At 41.3% G+C, this 19376-nt stretch overlaps 1 protein-coding gene across 1 annotated transcript in view; it reads right to left on the bottom strand.

Moving 5' to 3' along the window:
• Positions 1-9954, bottom strand: part of RETREG1 (reticulophagy regulator 1) — a 63314-nt gene extending 53360 nt beyond the window's left edge. The window contains exon 1 of the mRNA XM_050970664.1: positions 9725-9954. Coding sequence (XP_050826621.1) covers positions 9725-9954 — 230 coding nt within the window. The remainder of the gene's footprint in view (positions 1-9724) is intronic.
• Between the last annotated feature and the right edge of the window lie 9422 nt (positions 9955-19376).

Here is a 19376-nt window from a genome sequence, read left to right as displayed (position 1 = left end):
ATGCTACTACCACTGTCAGGATTCAGAATTCTTCTAGGAATTATCAATGTGATGCATAGCAACCAGACTAATAGTTTCTGTGGTACTTTGGCTTATTATTAAAAGTTAGGGCATTTTTGCCCCTTCTTTAAAAAAAAAAAAAACAGATTGTACTCTTAAGCATTTCTAACACACACATATTTGACAAAAATGAAAGGCTCCAGAATGAAATCCTCATACACTGCACTCCTTCTGTATTGTATGAATGCTATGTAAGAAAAGCTTACTAAACACATTCTCTTTTTTAAGCAATAAACAAAACAGACTGAAGTTCAAACTGTTTAATTTCTTCTACAAGTGATGCAGAAGTAAAAACTTGGTTATGTCTCGAGTAATATGTGGAATTTCCAACCTTGATGGCTGTTGAGACAAAACCCTGAGCAATCTCATCTGAATTAAGTACTGATCTTATTTTGAGCTGCAAGCCATACTAGAGAAGCCTCATGAAGCCCCTACCAACCTGAATGGTATTTTCATTCTGTGACTATTGTAGGCTGTTAGAAGTGGTTGGCAAATATTTTTTGGTAAGATGCTGACCTTAGAACTTAAAACCACAACAGTTTCTGTTTCTGGGCCTGGCTAAATTACAGCTTGGAAATTATTCTAAACTGCACGAGTAAGAATCAAAACCTGACAACTTCCACAATTAAAAGTGGAAATTATTCAACTGCATGTTGGTGGACCTAAAGATTGAAAAGTAGCCTAAGGTACCTTCTTGTCTTTTCTTCAGTTCTTTAAAGTATGGATGGTCATTTGTCAATACTGTCAATTTGTTGTACCAAAAGGCAGGTATCTCACAGTGCACCAGAATTGTCCCAGAGCACCTAGGACAATAACCTGCACAAACTGGATTGTACAAAGTTATTCAAGTGTCATGAGCCAGCTAAGAAATTTTGATGGTTTACAATATCATACAATATTGCAGTTAGTAAACATAATAAAACTTACAGGGCAGGACAAGAGCTATTTTTAATTGTATCATGAGATACAGGGAAGGTGCAGACGTACCAAATTGTTAAATAAATGTTAACCAATTTGATTCTTTCATTTCAGTTGTTAAGGATTTGGATTTTTTACAACACATTCTACAGCTATGAACGAGTTGCACTTTGTAAACACAAACCATAAGAAAATATTTAATAAAAAATTAAATTATTTAGACTATCAGCAGCCAGTGCTAGTTATTTCCGGAAAGCCTTAGCAGGTACATTTTTAATAGCCATCTACCCCTAGATGAAATCCAGAGATAATTACATAAATAAATGAAAGCTGTCAATAACACAGATGTGAGCATGGAGCTTTGCTTCACCATCAGCTTTTATGACACATATATTGGCTGCATGAGTGACTTGTGGACTTCAGTTCTATGTTCCACAAACTCATATTTACATCTTAAAACCAGAGGCCAGACTCTTCAGAGTAATTCCATGGAGTTCTAAAGAGAGCAGGTTGATATATAACTGTTTCCTCATAAAATGTTCAGGTGAAAATCTCCTGACACCTTTCAGCTCAAGCTTTCCATAGAACTGGTCTTCCAATCAGACACTGATGAGCAAACATGGCCTACAACATGAACCACACAGAGAATGGCCCTCCTCTGTGGAGAGGAAATATTTCTAGTGCACTTTGAGAATACTGAACTGCTAATTTCAAACCTACGTGTACTTTGCTCTTACAGAGGACCACCTAATGCTGTTTCAGACTAACATCTACAGTGAAGGCATTTGGGTAAGGAAAAGATGTGATAGCAACTGTGTCCTGGTGGTAACTGTGTCCTGCTTGGAGCTGAATGTAGACCATTCTTCCACACTTACTGCTGGAGCAATCGACACCGATGTGAGTGCAGTAAATTCTGATGACTCTCTCAAGCAAGAGTTCTAGGGAAGGGGAAGAGGGCTTGTTTTCTTCTAATTACAGCATGAAGTACATTGCCTGAACAAAATTTTGAAATACATGGTAAAGGTAGTATCAGAAAGCTTGTGCCATTACTGATCAGAGGGTCAATAATTTTGTTTGCCCTCCTGTGAATCAAGAAGTAAAAATATATGTTCAACATTATTTCATTTACAGGTAATTTAATGCTTAAATTCTCCTAACTGAAAAGCCATCTCAAAGCACGTTTGCAAAACCTGCTTTTTATGTCTATTAAATTTACAACTTTTATGTGAATTGCTCTTCTATATAAATGATTTTCATACTAAGCCTCTGTAAATATCAAAATGCTTTATCTACATATACAGAAATCCAAGCCTCGAGTATTCAAAACATTAGAAATCAGAACTCAATAATCCAGTATTTTTCCCATTGTTCCTTTAGTACATCTTAGTGTTGTGGTATAGCACTAGCTGACAATTAAGGTTGCTCACTTTTCTCCTGCCCTGGTGAGATGGGAAGGAGAATGGAGAGAAGTAAAAGCCTTAAGAACACTTTAATAATTGAAATAAAGTTAATAGGAGTAACAATAATAATAAATGAAATGTGATGCAACAAAAAGAGAGAGGAATAAAGACCAGTGATGCATGGTACCACTGCTCATTACCTGCTGACCAGTGCTCAGCCCAACCTGATCTGTGACAGGCAACTCCTGGCCAGCTCCTCCCAGGCTGTGTACTGGGCACGACACACTGTGGTTTGGAATATCCCTTTGGCCAGCTCAGGTCAGCTGTCCTGGCTGTGCTCCTTCCTGCCTTCTTGTGCACTTGCTTGCTGGCAGAGCATGGAAAACTGGAAAGTCCTTGACTTAGGGTAAACACTGATCAGCAACAACTGAAACATCAGTTTGTTATCAACTTTGTTCTCATACTGAATCCAAAACACAGCACTGCAACACTGTATCAGGAAGAAAAATAATTCCCTCCCAGCTGAAACCAAGACACCTGGTCTGAGCCAAAGAATTTAGGTAACTGTTCAAGAATTATAATGCAAAAATCCCTTCCCGATTCCTACACAAAAAGTGTAGATTTTCACTTAAGTCAGAGTAAGTTATGCACATTTTTTTGGTAGAATCTCTTTATAAAATAGAATTCGCTACAATATTATTATATGATATTTAGCTTGCATGTCTGAAAAATACTCAAAAACTGGTACAGCAGATTCCATATTGAAGAGAGGGAATTACATGTAAAAAAACACATCTGTATATGTTCTGTCAAAAATTTTAGAAAGAACAAAGGCTTAAACTCAGTCAAAAAACCTCCCTACCCTTCCAAAAAGCACAATTTGTTGAATAAATTAATTTCAAAAGCATTTACTCCACATCTAATGTTAATTAAAATTTAAAATATACACACTAGCACTCTGGGTGCCTGGCATTTTGAACTTAGAAAGCTTTATATCTGTTTAGCTGAAAACCTGTGAAATGTTGTAATAGAATGCTTCTTAAAAATATGTACATCAAAAATATTTTAGATCATGTCTAATTTAGTGGAGAAAAACCTTCCATAAAGACATAAATTAGAAAGAAGCACCATTTTTCACTTCAAGTTTTTCTGTAAATAAGAGATAAAATTAGGTACTTGAGACTTTTGAAACAGAGTAAAATGAAGCACGGAAAAGCAGTTGATTTGTAACCTGTGTGCCAGCTAGCAAAGAGTGTTCCATTGGATAGCACCCAGAAATCTAAAAATTCTAACACTGGGTACATAAAAATAAACAATTAAAAAAAAAAAAACTCAAGCAGAAAAGGCATGCTTGTTATTCTAAAACTTTTTAAAATTCTTTCTTTGTTAAGACAAAGAAAACCCAGCCATCAACTTTTATTCAAAGAGCTTATTTGTCAGGTTTCACTGGAAAGATTAGGATCGTATTTATTCAGCCAGAAAGCACAGACCAAATCTGTTTTCCTTTAGAAAACTTTCCAGAACTTACTTGAATTCTAAAATCAGTATTTTGATCAATAAATAAACCTCTTGTTCTAAGAAAGAGACTCCCAGAAATTTGAATTACTGTTACTTTGACAGCAATCTGTAGAAAGGGTAGTTCTCTGGAAGGTCTGTGCACAGGTTTCAGGGCAAAAGCAAAGACAGCTGGACAATGCTAACTTAACACACAGGTAGGGAATTCAAATTGTGTTGTTTTCTCTACCACAACTCACAAAACCACCTCTTAGCTTTAAAAATAAGTCTAAATAAAACAGAAAATAGTAGAAGTCCCTAAGAAAAAAACACTCGAAAAATTGTTTCAGTGCTTTGCATTTAATCACCAAAGATAAATGTGCTTATAAAGTGGTACATTTGGAAGCATATTGGTGGTCTGGGAAATAGGATTAAGTTAATAATTTCACATTGCAAAATTATCTCACACTGTTTGCAAGGAAACCTCTTGAGGAATGCAGCAGTTAGAATCAAGTTTCAATATTTGTGCTTTTGGATCAGATTTACTGCAACCTGTTGCATTAAGACAGGCACATAAAAAGCATTTGAGAAGGACAAAGTTTAAATGACCTGAACTACATACCTTCTGAGTCTACCATGACATCAAATTCTACTGCTACATCAGTGAAAAGAGGGGATGATATTTCCATGGAAGTTAAAATCATTTTGATTTAAACACATAACATCAAATAACCTTGCTTCCTTTGTTTTTTCAGACAAATGCCCAGATGACCTTAATTAACCTGTGCTCTGGCAAAGTACAGAAGAAATCTTAATCCCATTTTCTCATACAGTAGCAGCAGTTTGAGCAGTAGCACCTCTACTGTGCTGCCCTAAATCTCCTTTTCTTTAATGCTCTCATTAGCCCTGTAACATCTACCATGGAGCAGAGCATATCCCCCTAAAACTTCCATTGTTCTCAAAATTCTACTTACTATTTGAAAGGTCTCATTATTTTGAAGCAATACATGAAGAAATTATAATTTCTCTCTTGAAACATCTGTTTTAGACGGAGCATACGTACATTTCAGCAAGACAGAATAAACACAAGCCATGCTGCAATTAATTTCTGCTCTCCTTTGCTCTGGATTTCCATCTTCCATAATGTTTTCATCCTAGATTTGATCCTAAATTTTTCAGTAATGCTTGCTTTTCCTCAATTATCCCACTTAATTTCTTTTCTGACTGATCCTGATTTCATCTTATTGGTTGAAAAATGCTGTCAGCTGTCCAGGTTTTTATGTAACACTGTCTGGCTCTTAAACAATGTCAATTTTCATTCCTGTAAACTAATCCCTCAGCCAAAAATATGAAAACTGTCACTAAAAAGCTGTTAATGGCTTTTAATCATTTTTGTTAACTAAATCAAATGAATTTCACTTTCTTTTCCACTTTTCTACCTCCAAAGCCTTCAAAAGTTTTCATAATTTTTACTGGAAAAATGAATATAAGCCTAAAAATAAGCCTGGGTAAAAAGAAGTAGACCCTACAATTATATCCCAACTTATGCTGAAGCTAGAATTTTAGCTTTATTTGAGGAAGAGTATTTTGGAAAACCACCTTCTAGGAAGCAAAAAAAAAAAAAAAACCAAAAAAAACCAAACCACAAACATTTGTTTAGCGTAAAGAAATATCAGCAACTTGCTGTACTATAGCTAGGTGGAATAAATTAAATTCCAATACCAGTAAGTTACAAAGACTTAGCAAAAGGCAGCAAATTAAACAAGGACTATCAGACTAGAAGAAACAAACTAGCAACCATATAAGAAACCCATTCATGTGAATGCACAGTGAATTTCAAAACTGCCTGTGCCAGAATTTTTTTTCTATTTTCTGATAATGAAGGTATTATCATTACAAAATAATAATGTCAATACTTAACCTACTCTACTATTCCTACTTGAGTCACCAGAGACATAAACTCTTATTAGAATTTAAGGCAGGAGTGTTCACTTGTGTGCTATCCTGACACTTTGGATTTTGGGAAAGTAATCCCAAGAAACTCTGAATGTAGCTCTAAGATTTCCTGTAACAAAGACAGCCAAAGACCAAAATTTCCCACATTCAAAACCACATTTAGCATCTGGGTGCTATAAGGAAAAATCTGTATGTGTTCTCCTGACTTGGAAGATATTACAAATTTAATTAAGTGACCTGAAGACCAGCATACTAAGACTGTCCTCAGAATATCAATATCCTGCCTTACGCCAACTCAGTCTATTTTCATGCATTTTCTTTATGCTTTGATTTCAAAGATTTATTTTATTCCAATTCTCACTTAATTTGACATTTTATCACCAAGAATGTTTGAGTAGGTCCCCTAGACTACATTTCCAGTGATAGCCACAGTCAGCACTGACAGTGAAAAAAAACCTAAGTCCACAAATAAAACAGGGCTGCTGCATGTCTTTCTTCCTGTAACAAAGAATAAAAATGCAAGCATACATCGTGCATGCACACTGCTCTCCAAATGGGCAGAAATCCTGATTTATAGACAAGTGAGGTATAGCAGTGGTAGCATTACAAGTTGTGTGCAAATACATGAAAGAAATGCTTAGTATAGTACTGCTTTCTTACATTGAAAGAATTAATGAATGAAAAGTACTTTGAGATCTCTTCATGGTATACTTTATCATTGCCAAGCAGAGATTTCAAGTAAGAAGCACTTTAAGAACAAATCTTAAAGTGAACTGGATACTTTAAAACAAAACAAACACTTCAATAACAACTCCTAAAACAAACTGGATACTTAAAAACAAAACATACCAAGCTACTAAACTCTGAATGTGTGTTTTGTTACTAACATTTAAAGAGCAATTAGATTTTCTGTCTAGAAATACACAATCTTTATCTGATGCAACGTACACAGACAATTCAGATATAAGCAATACTGTTTTCTCTCTTAATTGTTTCTCTCAGACAATGGAAATATTCACTACATCTGAGACCAAACAAACAAACAAAAAGCATGGGTCTGGATGGTGACAAAAGATTATTTTTAATGGAAAATTAGGCATGCAGACCTGTCAGTCAAGGACTGATATTTGTATTTTACACAGTTGGTCAGTTACTTGGGGGAGTCAGTACAATAACATCATGTAACATTGTAAAAAGAGACCTGCAGTAACATGCAAATATACCTTCCAAGGTCAGAAGGTATATTAAAATTCTCAAAAAAAAAAAAAAAAAAGTGGATTTGGGCTGGTGAAGAGCATACCAAATAGGGTAATGCAATAAATTCATTCCACAAGACAGGAAAAGAGAAAAGATCTATTACATCAGTTTTTCTGCTGCCTCCCTTCACACAAAATCCTAGGGAAATCAGGAAATTGGGCAATTGGTGAACAGATGCAACTAGTGTATATAGGGATGACCTTGCAAACATTAATGTACTTTGGTTTAAAATATTTATCTGCAGATAGAAAACATGTATTTGAAATAGATATCTGCAAACTACAAAACACATGGAACAGTACAGAATTACTGAAAATAAACTCACTCCTCTGACCTTGTAGAAATTAAAATTACAGATTGGGAGAACAAAAAGCTGCCACTATCCCCTCTATTCCATACATGCAGAGAATAATAATTAGGATAGACTTCTAGCTTAGAAATCTAGGACTGAAAGTTAATATTTGGATGAGATTAAACCCAAGACTGAAAGTTATCAGTCAACAGCCTAATACTCAGAACACCTGGAGTGAACTTCTGGCACCAGCACTGAGTTTCTGCAGCCAGCACAAAGCTTGGGAGAGACTGAACAGGCAGCAGGGGTGGACACTTGCTCCCAGTCCTGAAGCAGTTGTGTCTGAGTCATCACAAACCAGGCTGACCAGCTGGATCTCAAACAAGAAAAGGAGAAGCAGCAAACACACTGTGCTGCAAACACTGACGATCCCAATACCAAAGCAGGGAGATGTGACCTTAGATTTAAATGACTGTTTAATTTTCAAAGTGTCAGATTTCATAAGTTTGTTACCGAGATCTTTCCTTATGTTCTCAAACCACAGAAGTTTACTGGTCATCATTCCTGCTTCTAAACATTTCCTTGTTTGTCCACACCTCTCAAAACTCCCTGGCACTAGGATAGCAAGCTTCCTTCTGAGGTACAACACCACCAAATTAAAATGAGCAATCCGTGCCCTGACTTTTGCTGTTCCAACTAAGCCTGAAAGGAACAAAGTAGAGTAAGCTATGAATTTTGATAAAATAACTTCAAATACTGGTCACCAAGTTGCCAGTAAGACTACCAAAGGAGACTTCTTACAGGCATTGAATAATGCAGGCATTTTATACCTTGCTTAGGTCAAATCTGGAAAAAAAATAGCCAATGGGTTGCCCAGCAGCTACTATTCCTTGAGACATGGAAATGTATTCTGCTAGATGTCGTCCCTGAAAATTTAATCAGAGCCACACTGAAAATAAATATAAAGCATTATGACTTTTCCAAATGGCTGAAAGAACAGGTGACCTCTGAAGTATGCAGAAAATGAGAGCAAAACCATGTCACTTCCTCAATGAAAGGATTTACCATGGATACCTAAGAGCAAGATGGATAATAAAAGCTAACATAAATTAGACATCACACACAATCTGCTTCTGGAATCAAAGAGGATAAAATTATTTTGAGAATATTTGCTGAGATTTTCTTATGCAGCACAAAGGTGCAGAAAGTCTTCTTTCTATGACTTGGATCTAATGTGAAAACATCACACTGTTAGGGTTATAGAGAATCAAGAGGAGTGCTATTAATCTACTGCACTGCTTGTTTACTTCTTATTTGCTTAAGAGGAAAGGAAGCAGTTCTAGCCACGGGAAAGGAAACACTATTCAGTCGTAAGAGCCTCTGCAGTATTATTAGACAGTGCACTAATTTATAAATTGCTCTACATGATCAAGCAGGCATACAACAACATTTTAGATCAGAAAGCAAAAAAAACATAGGCATTGGCAAAACCTAAGATCACGGGAAAGCCCTGAAGAAGTTTCACACAGACAACTTTTTTTCCTACAGAAATTAACAAAAGAGACATGACAAACACAACAATGAACACAACCCTGTGTTAATCTCTGGGGCTTATTCAACTAAACTGCCTCGACTACAAAAAGCTTATTCCAAAAAGAGAACTGGTGCACTGCAGTAACATTCCGGCTGTGCCCACTTCACAAAGACTCCACTAAGTAGGCCACCAATTTGGAAAAGCACATATACCCAAAGTGAACTCTAAAGTACTGGACCGGGGCATCAGCACAGCACAACCGATGGGCTCGGGACCTGATTTCAGCAGGTTTCAAAACTCTGCACAGAAATGCCGGCCCGCGGCTCCTCTCGGCTGTGACAAATGCGAGTCCTCGGCGGGGTGTCCTGCAGCCGCCCTGCTCAGCTCCCATCTGAGACTCCTCCTCATCATCATCATCATCAGGCATCATGCTGTGGGATATGGGGGCAGAACCCGAGGGTGAAAGAACCCGACCAAGCAGATGCGCTCAGCGCGAGGGCCGTGCCCAGACGCGGAGCGCCGGCTGGGGGCAGGGAATGCCGGGGCAGGGAATGCCGTGGCGCAGGTGGAGCGAAGAGCAGGACCTTTCTTCAGCGGGCGCGGGACAGCTCCCGGCTGGGGCGGCCGGCAGGGGAGGGCAGGGGGCAAACGCTCCGCCCGGGGGCGAGGGGAGCGCGGGGCATGGGGCGTGGGGAGGAGACGCCCGCTGCGGGCGGGGCGGGCCGGGCCGGGCCGGGCCGGGCGGGGGCTTTCCCATCCTGGGGGACGGTCCCGACCCCGGCCCCGGAGCCCACCCCGGCCCGGCTGGCTCACCAGAAGAGAAGGTTGGCGCAGACGAAGCCGCCCAGGCTGCGGAGGGGCCGCTCCCAGCTGAGCGCCGCCGCGATGCAGCAGCCCACGGCCAGCCCGGTCTCTCCCAGCACCGCCGCCGCCCCGGCCCCGCCTGACACCTCCGCCGGCTTCGTCTCCCCGGGCGCCGCCGCGCCTCGCTCCTGCGGGGCCTCCGGTTCCTGGGGCTGCGCGGGGAGCGCCGCGCTCGCCATGGCTCGGTGCGGCCGCCGGGCTGCGGCTCGGCCGGGCGGAGCCGGGGCTGGGGCCGGGCCGGGCCGGGGCGGCGGAGGCGGGCCCGGGGCGGGGCGCGGCGCTGCCCCCGCGTTACCCCGCACCGCCTCCGCGCAGGTGCCGCGGGGCGGGCTCGGCCCGGCCGGCGGGGACGGGGGAGGTGCCGGCAGCGGGCGGGCCCGAGGCTGCCGCCCCTGGCGGGAGTTTCCCCGGGCTGCGGGAGAGACCGGTTCTCTGCTGCGGGAAAGCTGGGCAGCCTAGTTGCTTTCTAGATTTGGGAAGGTGAAGCCCACTGGAAGGTGTTGCCAGTGAGGCTTGTCCTTCATCTGCTTCTCGCGTGTTTGTGCCACAGGCAAGCACAGCGGCAGCACGTCCAGAGGAAGGACTCCAAGTTGATAAGAGGACTGGAGCACCTCCCCTATAAAGACAGGCTGAGGAAATCGGGGCTGTTCAGCTTGGATAAGAGGAGATTGTGTGCAGACCTTATAGAAACCTCCCTGTCTCTGAAGGGAGCCTATAGGGAAGCTGGAGAGGGACTCTTTGTCAGGATCTACTACAGTGATAGGACAAGGGGTGTTGGGTTCAAATTGAAAGAGGGGAAATTTAGGTTAGACATTAGGAAGAAATTCTTTGCCGTGAGGGTAGTTAGACACTGGCAGGCGTCTCAGGGACGTTGTGGATGCTCCATCCCTGGCAGCATTCAAAGCCAGGCTGGATAAAGCGTGGAGCAGCTTGGTCTGGCTGGGAGGTATCCCTGCCCATGGCAAGGGAGGTGAGACTAGATGATCTTACAGGTCAATTCCAGCTCCTTGACATTCTGACATCCTTGACATTCCATGATTCTAAAATAACAGTCCCCAAAATCCTAAAAAAAACCAAATGGAAGTTAATTGCTATTGTCATAATCCTGGAAGCTTCACAAAGAAGCCTATGGAAGTTTGATGGCTTACACCTGCATCTTAAATATCCAGGAAACATAAAATCTATACCATGCTCTCCTGTCATCTGCACTGCTACCTGTCTGGCCAGCCCCAGGCTCCAGATGGAAGCATGGCATTATGTTCGAGCTGGTGATGTGTGTAATAGCTGATGTGACTGCTTGGAATCTGAATTCTGGGGAGCATGCCTGGTGAGAATTGTCACTTGAGCATCTGTTGCTGAATAAGAAGAGCCAAAAATTGGAATCACTGAAAGTGTTCCACAGGATAAAATGTGTAAAATAAAATAATTTTTACTGCAAGAGCAAGAATAATATTTTTGGATTGGGAATCGACATCTGTTTCAAGCTTGAGCTAGCCCATTAGAATGTTTTTTTAATGGAAAAAGGAGTCACATTCACTTGAAGGTCACTGTGTCATTTTTTTTCTCTGAGGTAAAAGAAGATAAAATTACAGCATTAAGTTGTAACATTGGCTGTGGATTGCAAGTCTACTGTGTGTTTTCACCAAATAGCCTTTGGAAGGAGTTACTTTAATTTTCTTATTCCACATGCTCTCTCTAGCACCCAAGAGGTAACGTACAGAATATTATTCTAAATGGTCAATAAATGTTTTTCTAAAGGACATTTTAGTTTTATGCTAATTAGTTATACTTGTATGCTCTTATGTCTAAAAACCCAGAGGCAGGCAGACCTACCTGAATAATAAGCCTAGCTAAAATGTCATTAAGTGTTGTCTCTGAAAGTCTGAGAAAGCAAAAGGAAAGAGACAGGCTCCTCTAGTAACCTGAAACACACATGAAAAATAAAGGGAAGTAGTTGCTGTGAGGCTGGAGAAATACTTTGTTCTCTTGCTTCAGTTTTGTGCTGATGAATAAAAATTTGTCCTAAAAAGACTTGGTCAAGACAGGGTGCTCTCTGCATGCTGGAAAGCAGGCAGCTGCCTCCTATGTGTGCAAGCAGCTGCTCACAGTTACTGAGCACTCCTCCCGCTGTCACTTGGGCATCTCATGCTTTCCTAGGCTGAGTAGTACTAGTTGTTTGCTTTCCTGGTTTTGAGAGAGGGAGCAGAGGGAATCCTAACAGGAAATCTTAACAGTCCGCAGGAGAAAAGCCAGCCTTTTTGCAAGGAAAAGGAGGTAGAGAGATGGGCACAAATGAGAGTTTCTCCTCTACTCACCCTTTTTTCAGGTCATTGCAGGATGCCAAGCGGCTGCTTTAGTGAACACTGTCCATAACTTGCAAAAACCATCCCCAGCTTGGCCTGGGGCAATTTGCTTTCCCTTGCTAGCATTCAGTTATTTCAGTAATGTGGGCGGTTCTATCTATCACCCAAATCTAGCTAACTCCAAACACTTAATAGGTAAGCCTGGGAAGGAGTCAGATGTTCCTCACACACTTTTAAAGTGACCATGGAAAAATTAGATTCAGAAAGCACACTGGGGTTAAAATGTTAAAATTTGGGTTTAACCAACTGTAAGATAATGGCAGTGTAATCCCACTGCCCTAAGGATTATAACTGTGGCAGGTTTGAGGCAATCCTCCCTTACCAATATTCCACTACTTTTTTTTAAACATTTGAGAATGTATGTTCCCCCTGCCTCAAATTTTTACTCTCTGTGACATTCCCTTCAGTCACTGGTGTTGAAAAACTCCCCCCTCTCCTCAGAAAAGGGGGGTGGAATCTGAGTGGGGGAGGATGAGGTGAGGTTTCCGTGGAAAGAGTAGACTACAAATAAGGGAACTCTTTCAGATTTTTATTAAGGTCACATCCATTCTAGTTTACTGGCCTCTGCTTTCCTGACATATTCCATGAAGAATGTGGACAGAAATTAGTGAAAAGCTCTTCCAGAATAGGTTTTGTAATTTAGCTAATTGAAAAAATGAATGCTTGATGGATGCCAGTTCTCCTTTTTTCACGGTTGATTTTTCTTAGGCTTGTTTTATATTAATGATTTTACTGAAAGCACTCTGGTATAAACATTAGTGTGAGAGAAAAAATGGGTGCTTCATTCCCAGCCACTGAAAGTTTAGATGTCTTTTTCAGAAAAAAAATAATAGTAAATAGGTTGTCTGGCTTTGATCTTCCTGTACTTTGATGTTTTACCTACCAGGGCTTAAAAGGTTTGTGCGCAGTTTGAGTTTGGGATGGGAAAAACTAGGACTAGCATCCAGTGAGCAGTTGCATGGGTGAGCTGTAATGCACAGAATTAGGTTGGGGACAGTTGGTCTGGTGCTAGGGACTACAGTAAACAATGGATGAAAACCAAGGAGAAAGCTTTGCAAGTGGTTGTTTCAAAGGAGTTTACAAATATAAAAGCATTCTAATGCTCCTGAAATATGTTTGAAAATGCTGATGTCATCATAGAGTAAGTATTGAATTCAGCTGAGGATTCCAACTCAAAATGGAATGAATTTCCCTCCTTTTTCTTTTTTGTTTAAGCTTGTTTTCCACTAGCTTCATTTCCTCACAGGATCACAGACTAGGTTAGTTTGGAAGGAATGCCTGTAGAACATTTGGTCTGACCTTTCTCCCCACATACACATTCAGCACCTCTGTAACTTGGCTGTGACATATTGCTCTGTGTCATACCCAGATTAGCTCTGATCATCTCTGAGGGCTCGAGATTCTGCAATGAACTCTGGGCAACCTGTTTGAACATTTGGCCACATTCATTGTGAAGAATATTTTCTTATTATCTATTTGAAATTTCTTATTTCACCCATTTCCTCTAATTTGGTTCTGCACCTTGCAGGGAAGGGCTCTGTTCCCATCCATTCTATAACCACACATCAGGTACTCTGTAAGTAGATCCCTGTTAACCCTGTTCTCTAGAGTGAGTGAACCCAGCTCTCCCAGCCTTTCCTTCTATGTCATCAGCCGTGTGCTACTGACATTGCAGGGGCCCTTTGGACTTCTTCCAGTATGTCAGTGTCTGTCTTGTCTTGGGTTGGCCCAAACTGGACAAAGTATTCCCTTTGTGGTCTTGCAAACGGTAGAAGGAGGGGAAGAATTGCTTCCCTTGTCCTGCTAGTGACCTCTAATTAGTGCAGGATTATTGACTCTTTGCCTATTCATACCCATGGCACTTTCTTGTCTCTGCTTTGAGGCTGAGGAATTGTGTCTTAGTCACCCTTACCATTGCAGCACTCTTGTGTCTTAGTCACTCTTAATAAGGTATGACTTTGAACACCCATCTTCCCTTTTCCTGATTTTTTTTTCAGTTCTGTAACTGAAATAAGATTTCTCAACAAGAAATAACCTTCTTGTGTGGTTCACATCATCTCTGCATTTGCTAGAAGTAGGAACAGATCAAAGATTTGAATAGTTCCATAACACTGCTCCGTGGTTTGCTTTTGTAATAATTTCTGAGGACTACTTTTTTTTTCTTTTTTTCTTTTTTTCCTGTAACTAATAAAACATCACCTTTTGTCCCTAAGTGCTAGAGTTCACTTCAGAGCCTGCTGTACAGCTCATTGTGGTATTGGGCTTCCCCATCACCTCACCCGCCTCATTCTATCGACTTGGAATTTATTTGCCATTTCATTGGACAACTATTCAGTTTTGTGAAGTCATGCAGGTTTTTTTAGTCTGCCCTTATCCTGGCTTTCCTGAATAACTTGAGGTCATCACTAAACTCTAAGCTCGCTCTTCATCATTTTCCAGTTCACTGTTCAATAGGTTGAAGATCTTAGAGCCTCTCCTGAATGTCAGGAATGATCTCCTACCTATATTTGGAGTGGATTGTTTTCTCTTATTGTCTGTTCCCTATCTTCTAGCCAATTATTTACCCACATCAGGACTTCTTATGTGTATACATAGCTCCCTTTAAGCCTTATGCGATGAATTTTGCCAAAACTGGTTTTGAAATCCAGGTAAACCAGACTACCCTCATTCAGAGATCTGTCAGAGAACTTCAGCAGACTTTGAGGGCAGAGTTTTATCAACCAGAACCTACGATGTCTCTTCTCAATAGATCGTATTTCTTCAGGTGTCCACTCATTATACCCTTTTTTATAATATTGAGTAGTTAACATTAAAAGTCTTTAGTTGCCTGGATTCCTCAAAACTCTTTAAAGACTGAAGTCATAGGTGACATATGTCCCATGCATTTTTAGTTGATCCTATTCCATCCTGAAGTTTCATGCATGCTTTTGTGGAATTTTTCCTGCGTCTTTTCACTAAGCTCTGATATCTTTCCTAGCTAACACTTAAGTGTAGAATAACTTTCCAATTAATAATTAGCAAACAGTTTTCTCCTTTGATGCACACCCTCTTAGCCTTTGCAGCATAGGTCTCTATTGAGGAATGTTTGAAACTTCATCCTCTTTGTTCTTTTATTTAACTGTAATATAATATTTAACTATGGAACAGGAGTGCATTAAGTGTTGTCCTGTGATATGCAAAATGCAATTAGTACTGTGACATGTCTTTAAAGTATTTTATGTACAAGTCTGTACACTTCAAAATACTCTTGTGTTCACTGAAATATTTATCTGTTGGGCAGTTGGGATACATGGGACCTGACTGACCTTGTAAACTAAAACTATGTGGTGGCTTGACTGTGGCTTTGTGCCAGATGCCCACACAGCCACTCCATAACTCCCCTCCTCAAATGGGCAGGGGAGAGAAAATACAATGGAAGGCTCAGCAGTCAAGATAAGGACAGGGAGAGATCACTCACCAGTTACTGTCACTGGCAAAACAGACTCAGTGCTGAGAAATTAGTTTATTTACCAATCAAATAATGAGAAATTAAACCAGATCTTAAAACCACCTTCCAAACACCTTCTCCCCATGCCTCCTTTACTCCTGATTTCTCATCCTTCTCCTCCTCCCTACAGTGGCACAGTGGAATAGGGCGTGGGGGCTGTAGTGAGTTCATCAGGTTGTCTCTGATGCTCCTTCCTCCTCAGGGGGAGGAATCCTCACATTCTTCCCCTGCTCTGGTGTAGAGTCCCCTCTATGAGGTGCAGTCCTTCAGAAACAGGCTGCTCCAGTGAGGTTCCACTGTGGGGTCACAAATCCTGCCACTAAAGCTGGTCCAGTGTGGGTTTCCCACAAGGTCACAGCCTCATTTGGTCATCCACCTGCCCAAATGTGGATGGTCCCCAAAAGAGTCCTCAGTTGGCTGCAGATGGATCTCTGTTCCACTACAGATCTTCATGGGCTGCAGAGGGACAGATACCCCACCATGGGCTGCACCATGGGCTGCAGGGGAATCTCTGCTCCAGTGCCTGGAGCACCTCCTCCCTTCCTTCTTCCCTGACCTTGGTGTCAGCAGTGTTGTTTCTCCCACATGTTCTCATTCCTGTCTCCCACCTGTTGTTGCACAGCAGTTTTTTTCTCCTTCTTACATATATTATCCCAGAGGGACTATCACCATCCCTGATGTGCTCAGCCTTGGCCAGCAGTAGGTCTGCATTGGAGCTGGCAGGCATTGGCTCAGCAGACATAGGGAAAGCTTCTGGCAACTTTTCACAGAAGCCACCCATGTAGTTCCCCTCCTCCCTCCTCTTGCCACTACCAGAACCTTGCCATGCAAACCCAATACAAGGTGCATAATACCAGGTGGAATAAGATGAAAAATTCAACACAAGTGACAAAAATATATGAGTGTTGATGCTCCTTCTAATTAAAAAATGCTGGGACTTTTTCCCCTCTCTTCTAGAGGTTGTGCTTCTTAATGCCTATGAACTCAAAGCCTGAAGAGTAGAACTCAACAATGAATTAATATATGGAAGAATAATGCTTCAATTTTATATTTTCTGTAATAGAGATCGTGATCAGGAAGCTCTAATATCTCCCACATCAGATATTCCTTTTTGTTCAGTAAAAGTCTGCAAGGACAGTAGTAAATATTGCATGCTCAAATGCAGTGTTGTTCTTTTCTGAATCCAGGTTTTATAGAATTGAGCTAATGTAGCAATTATATACACTTATTTTAACAATTATAAAAATTTATATGTCTTATTAGAAAGAATAATATTTCTGATGTAACTGTTTAGGACTTGGGACAAGGTAGTTTAAAGGAGACAATGCATGGCTCAACACCTATGGTCAAAGCCAGGTAAGCCACTTAAAACAAGTGTTTTTACCCCAGAAATAGTACTGTACAACAATCCCATAGAATATTTATGCAACAATTTATAGGTGTTTAACACCAAACTATGCTGATCTTCCTGTCTACGTAATCATGCCATGTAGAAGATCAGCAAGAATAATTGATTTTCATGGATCTAATTTTGGAGCTAATTACTGTAATCTCTTAGATGGCATTACCTGTTTGATTATGCGTGGTGGAGAGTCGATAATGACTTTATAGGTTTAGCTCTACTCTTCGGTCAACTTCGTGTGAGAGCAGGCCAAGCAGGCCAGCAACCTTTTTGAATCTAGCATTTGTTTAGACTTCATGGAACAGGCAAGCTCATACTGGAGTTGCCATTGTCGAGGAAGAATCAAAATTACTGTGAATCAGCAAGTTTGGACATTTTGGCTTTATTTGTAGAAAGAGTGATCTAAGTAAAAACATTAGGTGTGATGTTAGGTTACTAAACTGAGAAGTTCCTAGTGAGAGAAATGCCTGTTAGAGAAAATTGTCTAGGTACTGGCCCTGTACCTAGACATGAATGTGGCAGTCTGGATGGGGAAATACTCTCTCAGAAGGCAGGGTGTAAGAAAAAAGGGAAATGTCTTTCAGAATGCAGAATAGATAGTCTCCTTTATATGGAATTGTGCAGAGTGAATGCATGAGCCTTATGATTGAGAAAACAGGACTTGAAGATGGAATTTCATCAGAGCCTACTATTTTTTAATTCTAGTGCATTCAAATGAAAGGATGTTTCACAGTCTGACAGGATGGATCAGGTTGGAAGGGACCACAGTGGGTCATCTGGTCAAACCTCCCTGCTCAGGCAGGGTCATCCCTGTTCCCTAGAGCATGTGGGACACGATTGTGTCCAGACAATTCTTGAATACCTCCAGTAAGAGAGGTATTCAAGAATACCTCTCCAGTAAGAGAGGTATTACCTCTCTTACTCCACAACCTCTTTGGGCAATCTGCCCCAGTTCTCAGGCACCTATACCATAAAAAAGTCCTTCCTCATGTTCAGGTGGAACTTCCTGTGCATCAGTTTCTGCCTCTTGTTCTACTTGGCACTTACAAGAGCCTGACTACATCCTCTTAACACTCTCCCTTGAGATGCTTATCAACATTGATAAGACTCCACCTCAGTTCTCTTCTCAAGGCTGATCAGGTCCAGTTGCCTCAGCCTTTCCTCATAACAGAGATGCTCCAGTCCTGTAATTATATTTTTCACCCTCTGCTGGACCTGCTTCAGGAGCTCCATGTCTTTCTTGTACTGAGGAGCTCAGAACTGGACACTGCACTCCAGATGTGGGATCACCAGGGCTGAGCAGAGGGGCAGGATCACCTCCCTCAACCTGCTTGCAGTGCTGTTTTTAATGCATCCCATGGACAGTTTCTAATCCATGAGGATTCTCAGGTCCTTCTCCACAGAGCTGCTTTCCAGCAGGTCGGGCCCCAGCCTGTCCTGGTGCATAAGGTTATTCTTCTCCAGGGGCAGGACCCTGCATTTGCCCTCACTGAATTTCAGGCAGTTCTTTGTCCATCTCTGTAGCCTGTCAAGGTCCTTCTGAAAGGCTGCACAGTGTTCTGGGGTATTGGTCACTTCTCCCAGCTTTGTTTTGTCTCTTCAGAATTAGGCACACCATCACTTTTCCATGGATTGAAGTGAGGCTGACTGGCTGGTCCTTCCCTGAGTCCTCCTTCTTACCCTTTTTTAAGACTGGGGTGACATTTGCTTTCTTTCAGCCCTCAGGCACCTCTCCTGATCTCCATGACCTTTCAAAGGTGACCATAAGCAGCCTTGCTATGATGTCTTGCCTGCTCTCTCAGGATGCATGGATGCATCTCATCAGGGCCTATGAACTTGTGATGTTCTCTGACCAAATCCTTCCTGACTAAGGGAAGGTCTTCCTCCTGACATTCATTTGCCCTTGTCTCCAGGGTCAGAGGTTCCTGAGGGCTGATCGTGTCAGTGAGCATTGATGCAAAGAAGGTATTCAGCAAGGTATTCCATTTAGTAACAGTCCCACATCATCCTTTGGTTTCCTTTTGTATTGATGTATTTGAAAAAGCCCTTCTTTTCCTTGACATCCGTGGCCAGAATTAATTCCTGATGGGCACTGACTTTCCTTGCCTCATTTCTGTTTACTCTCACAACCTCTCTGTATTCAAAGTGGCCTGACCTTCCTTCCATCTCATGTATAGCTCCCATGTATGCATAAGTCATGACAGCAGTTCTTTTTTCATCCAACAGGTGTGTTTCTCCCTTTGCCTGATTTCTTGCTTATCAGGATGCATTGTTCTTGAGCCTGGAGGAAGTGATCCTTGAATATTGACCAACTCTTTTGGACCTCTCTTCCCTGCAAGGCCTTTTCCT

This window comes from Serinus canaria, chromosome 2 (assembly GCF_022539315.1).
Source record: "Serinus canaria isolate serCan28SL12 chromosome 2, serCan2020, whole genome shotgun sequence".
Lineage (NCBI taxonomy): Eukaryota > Metazoa > Chordata > Aves > Passeriformes > Fringillidae > Serinus > Serinus canaria.
The sequence above is the reverse complement of the archived record's forward strand: the minus strand, read 5'-3'. Positions and strand labels throughout refer to the sequence as shown.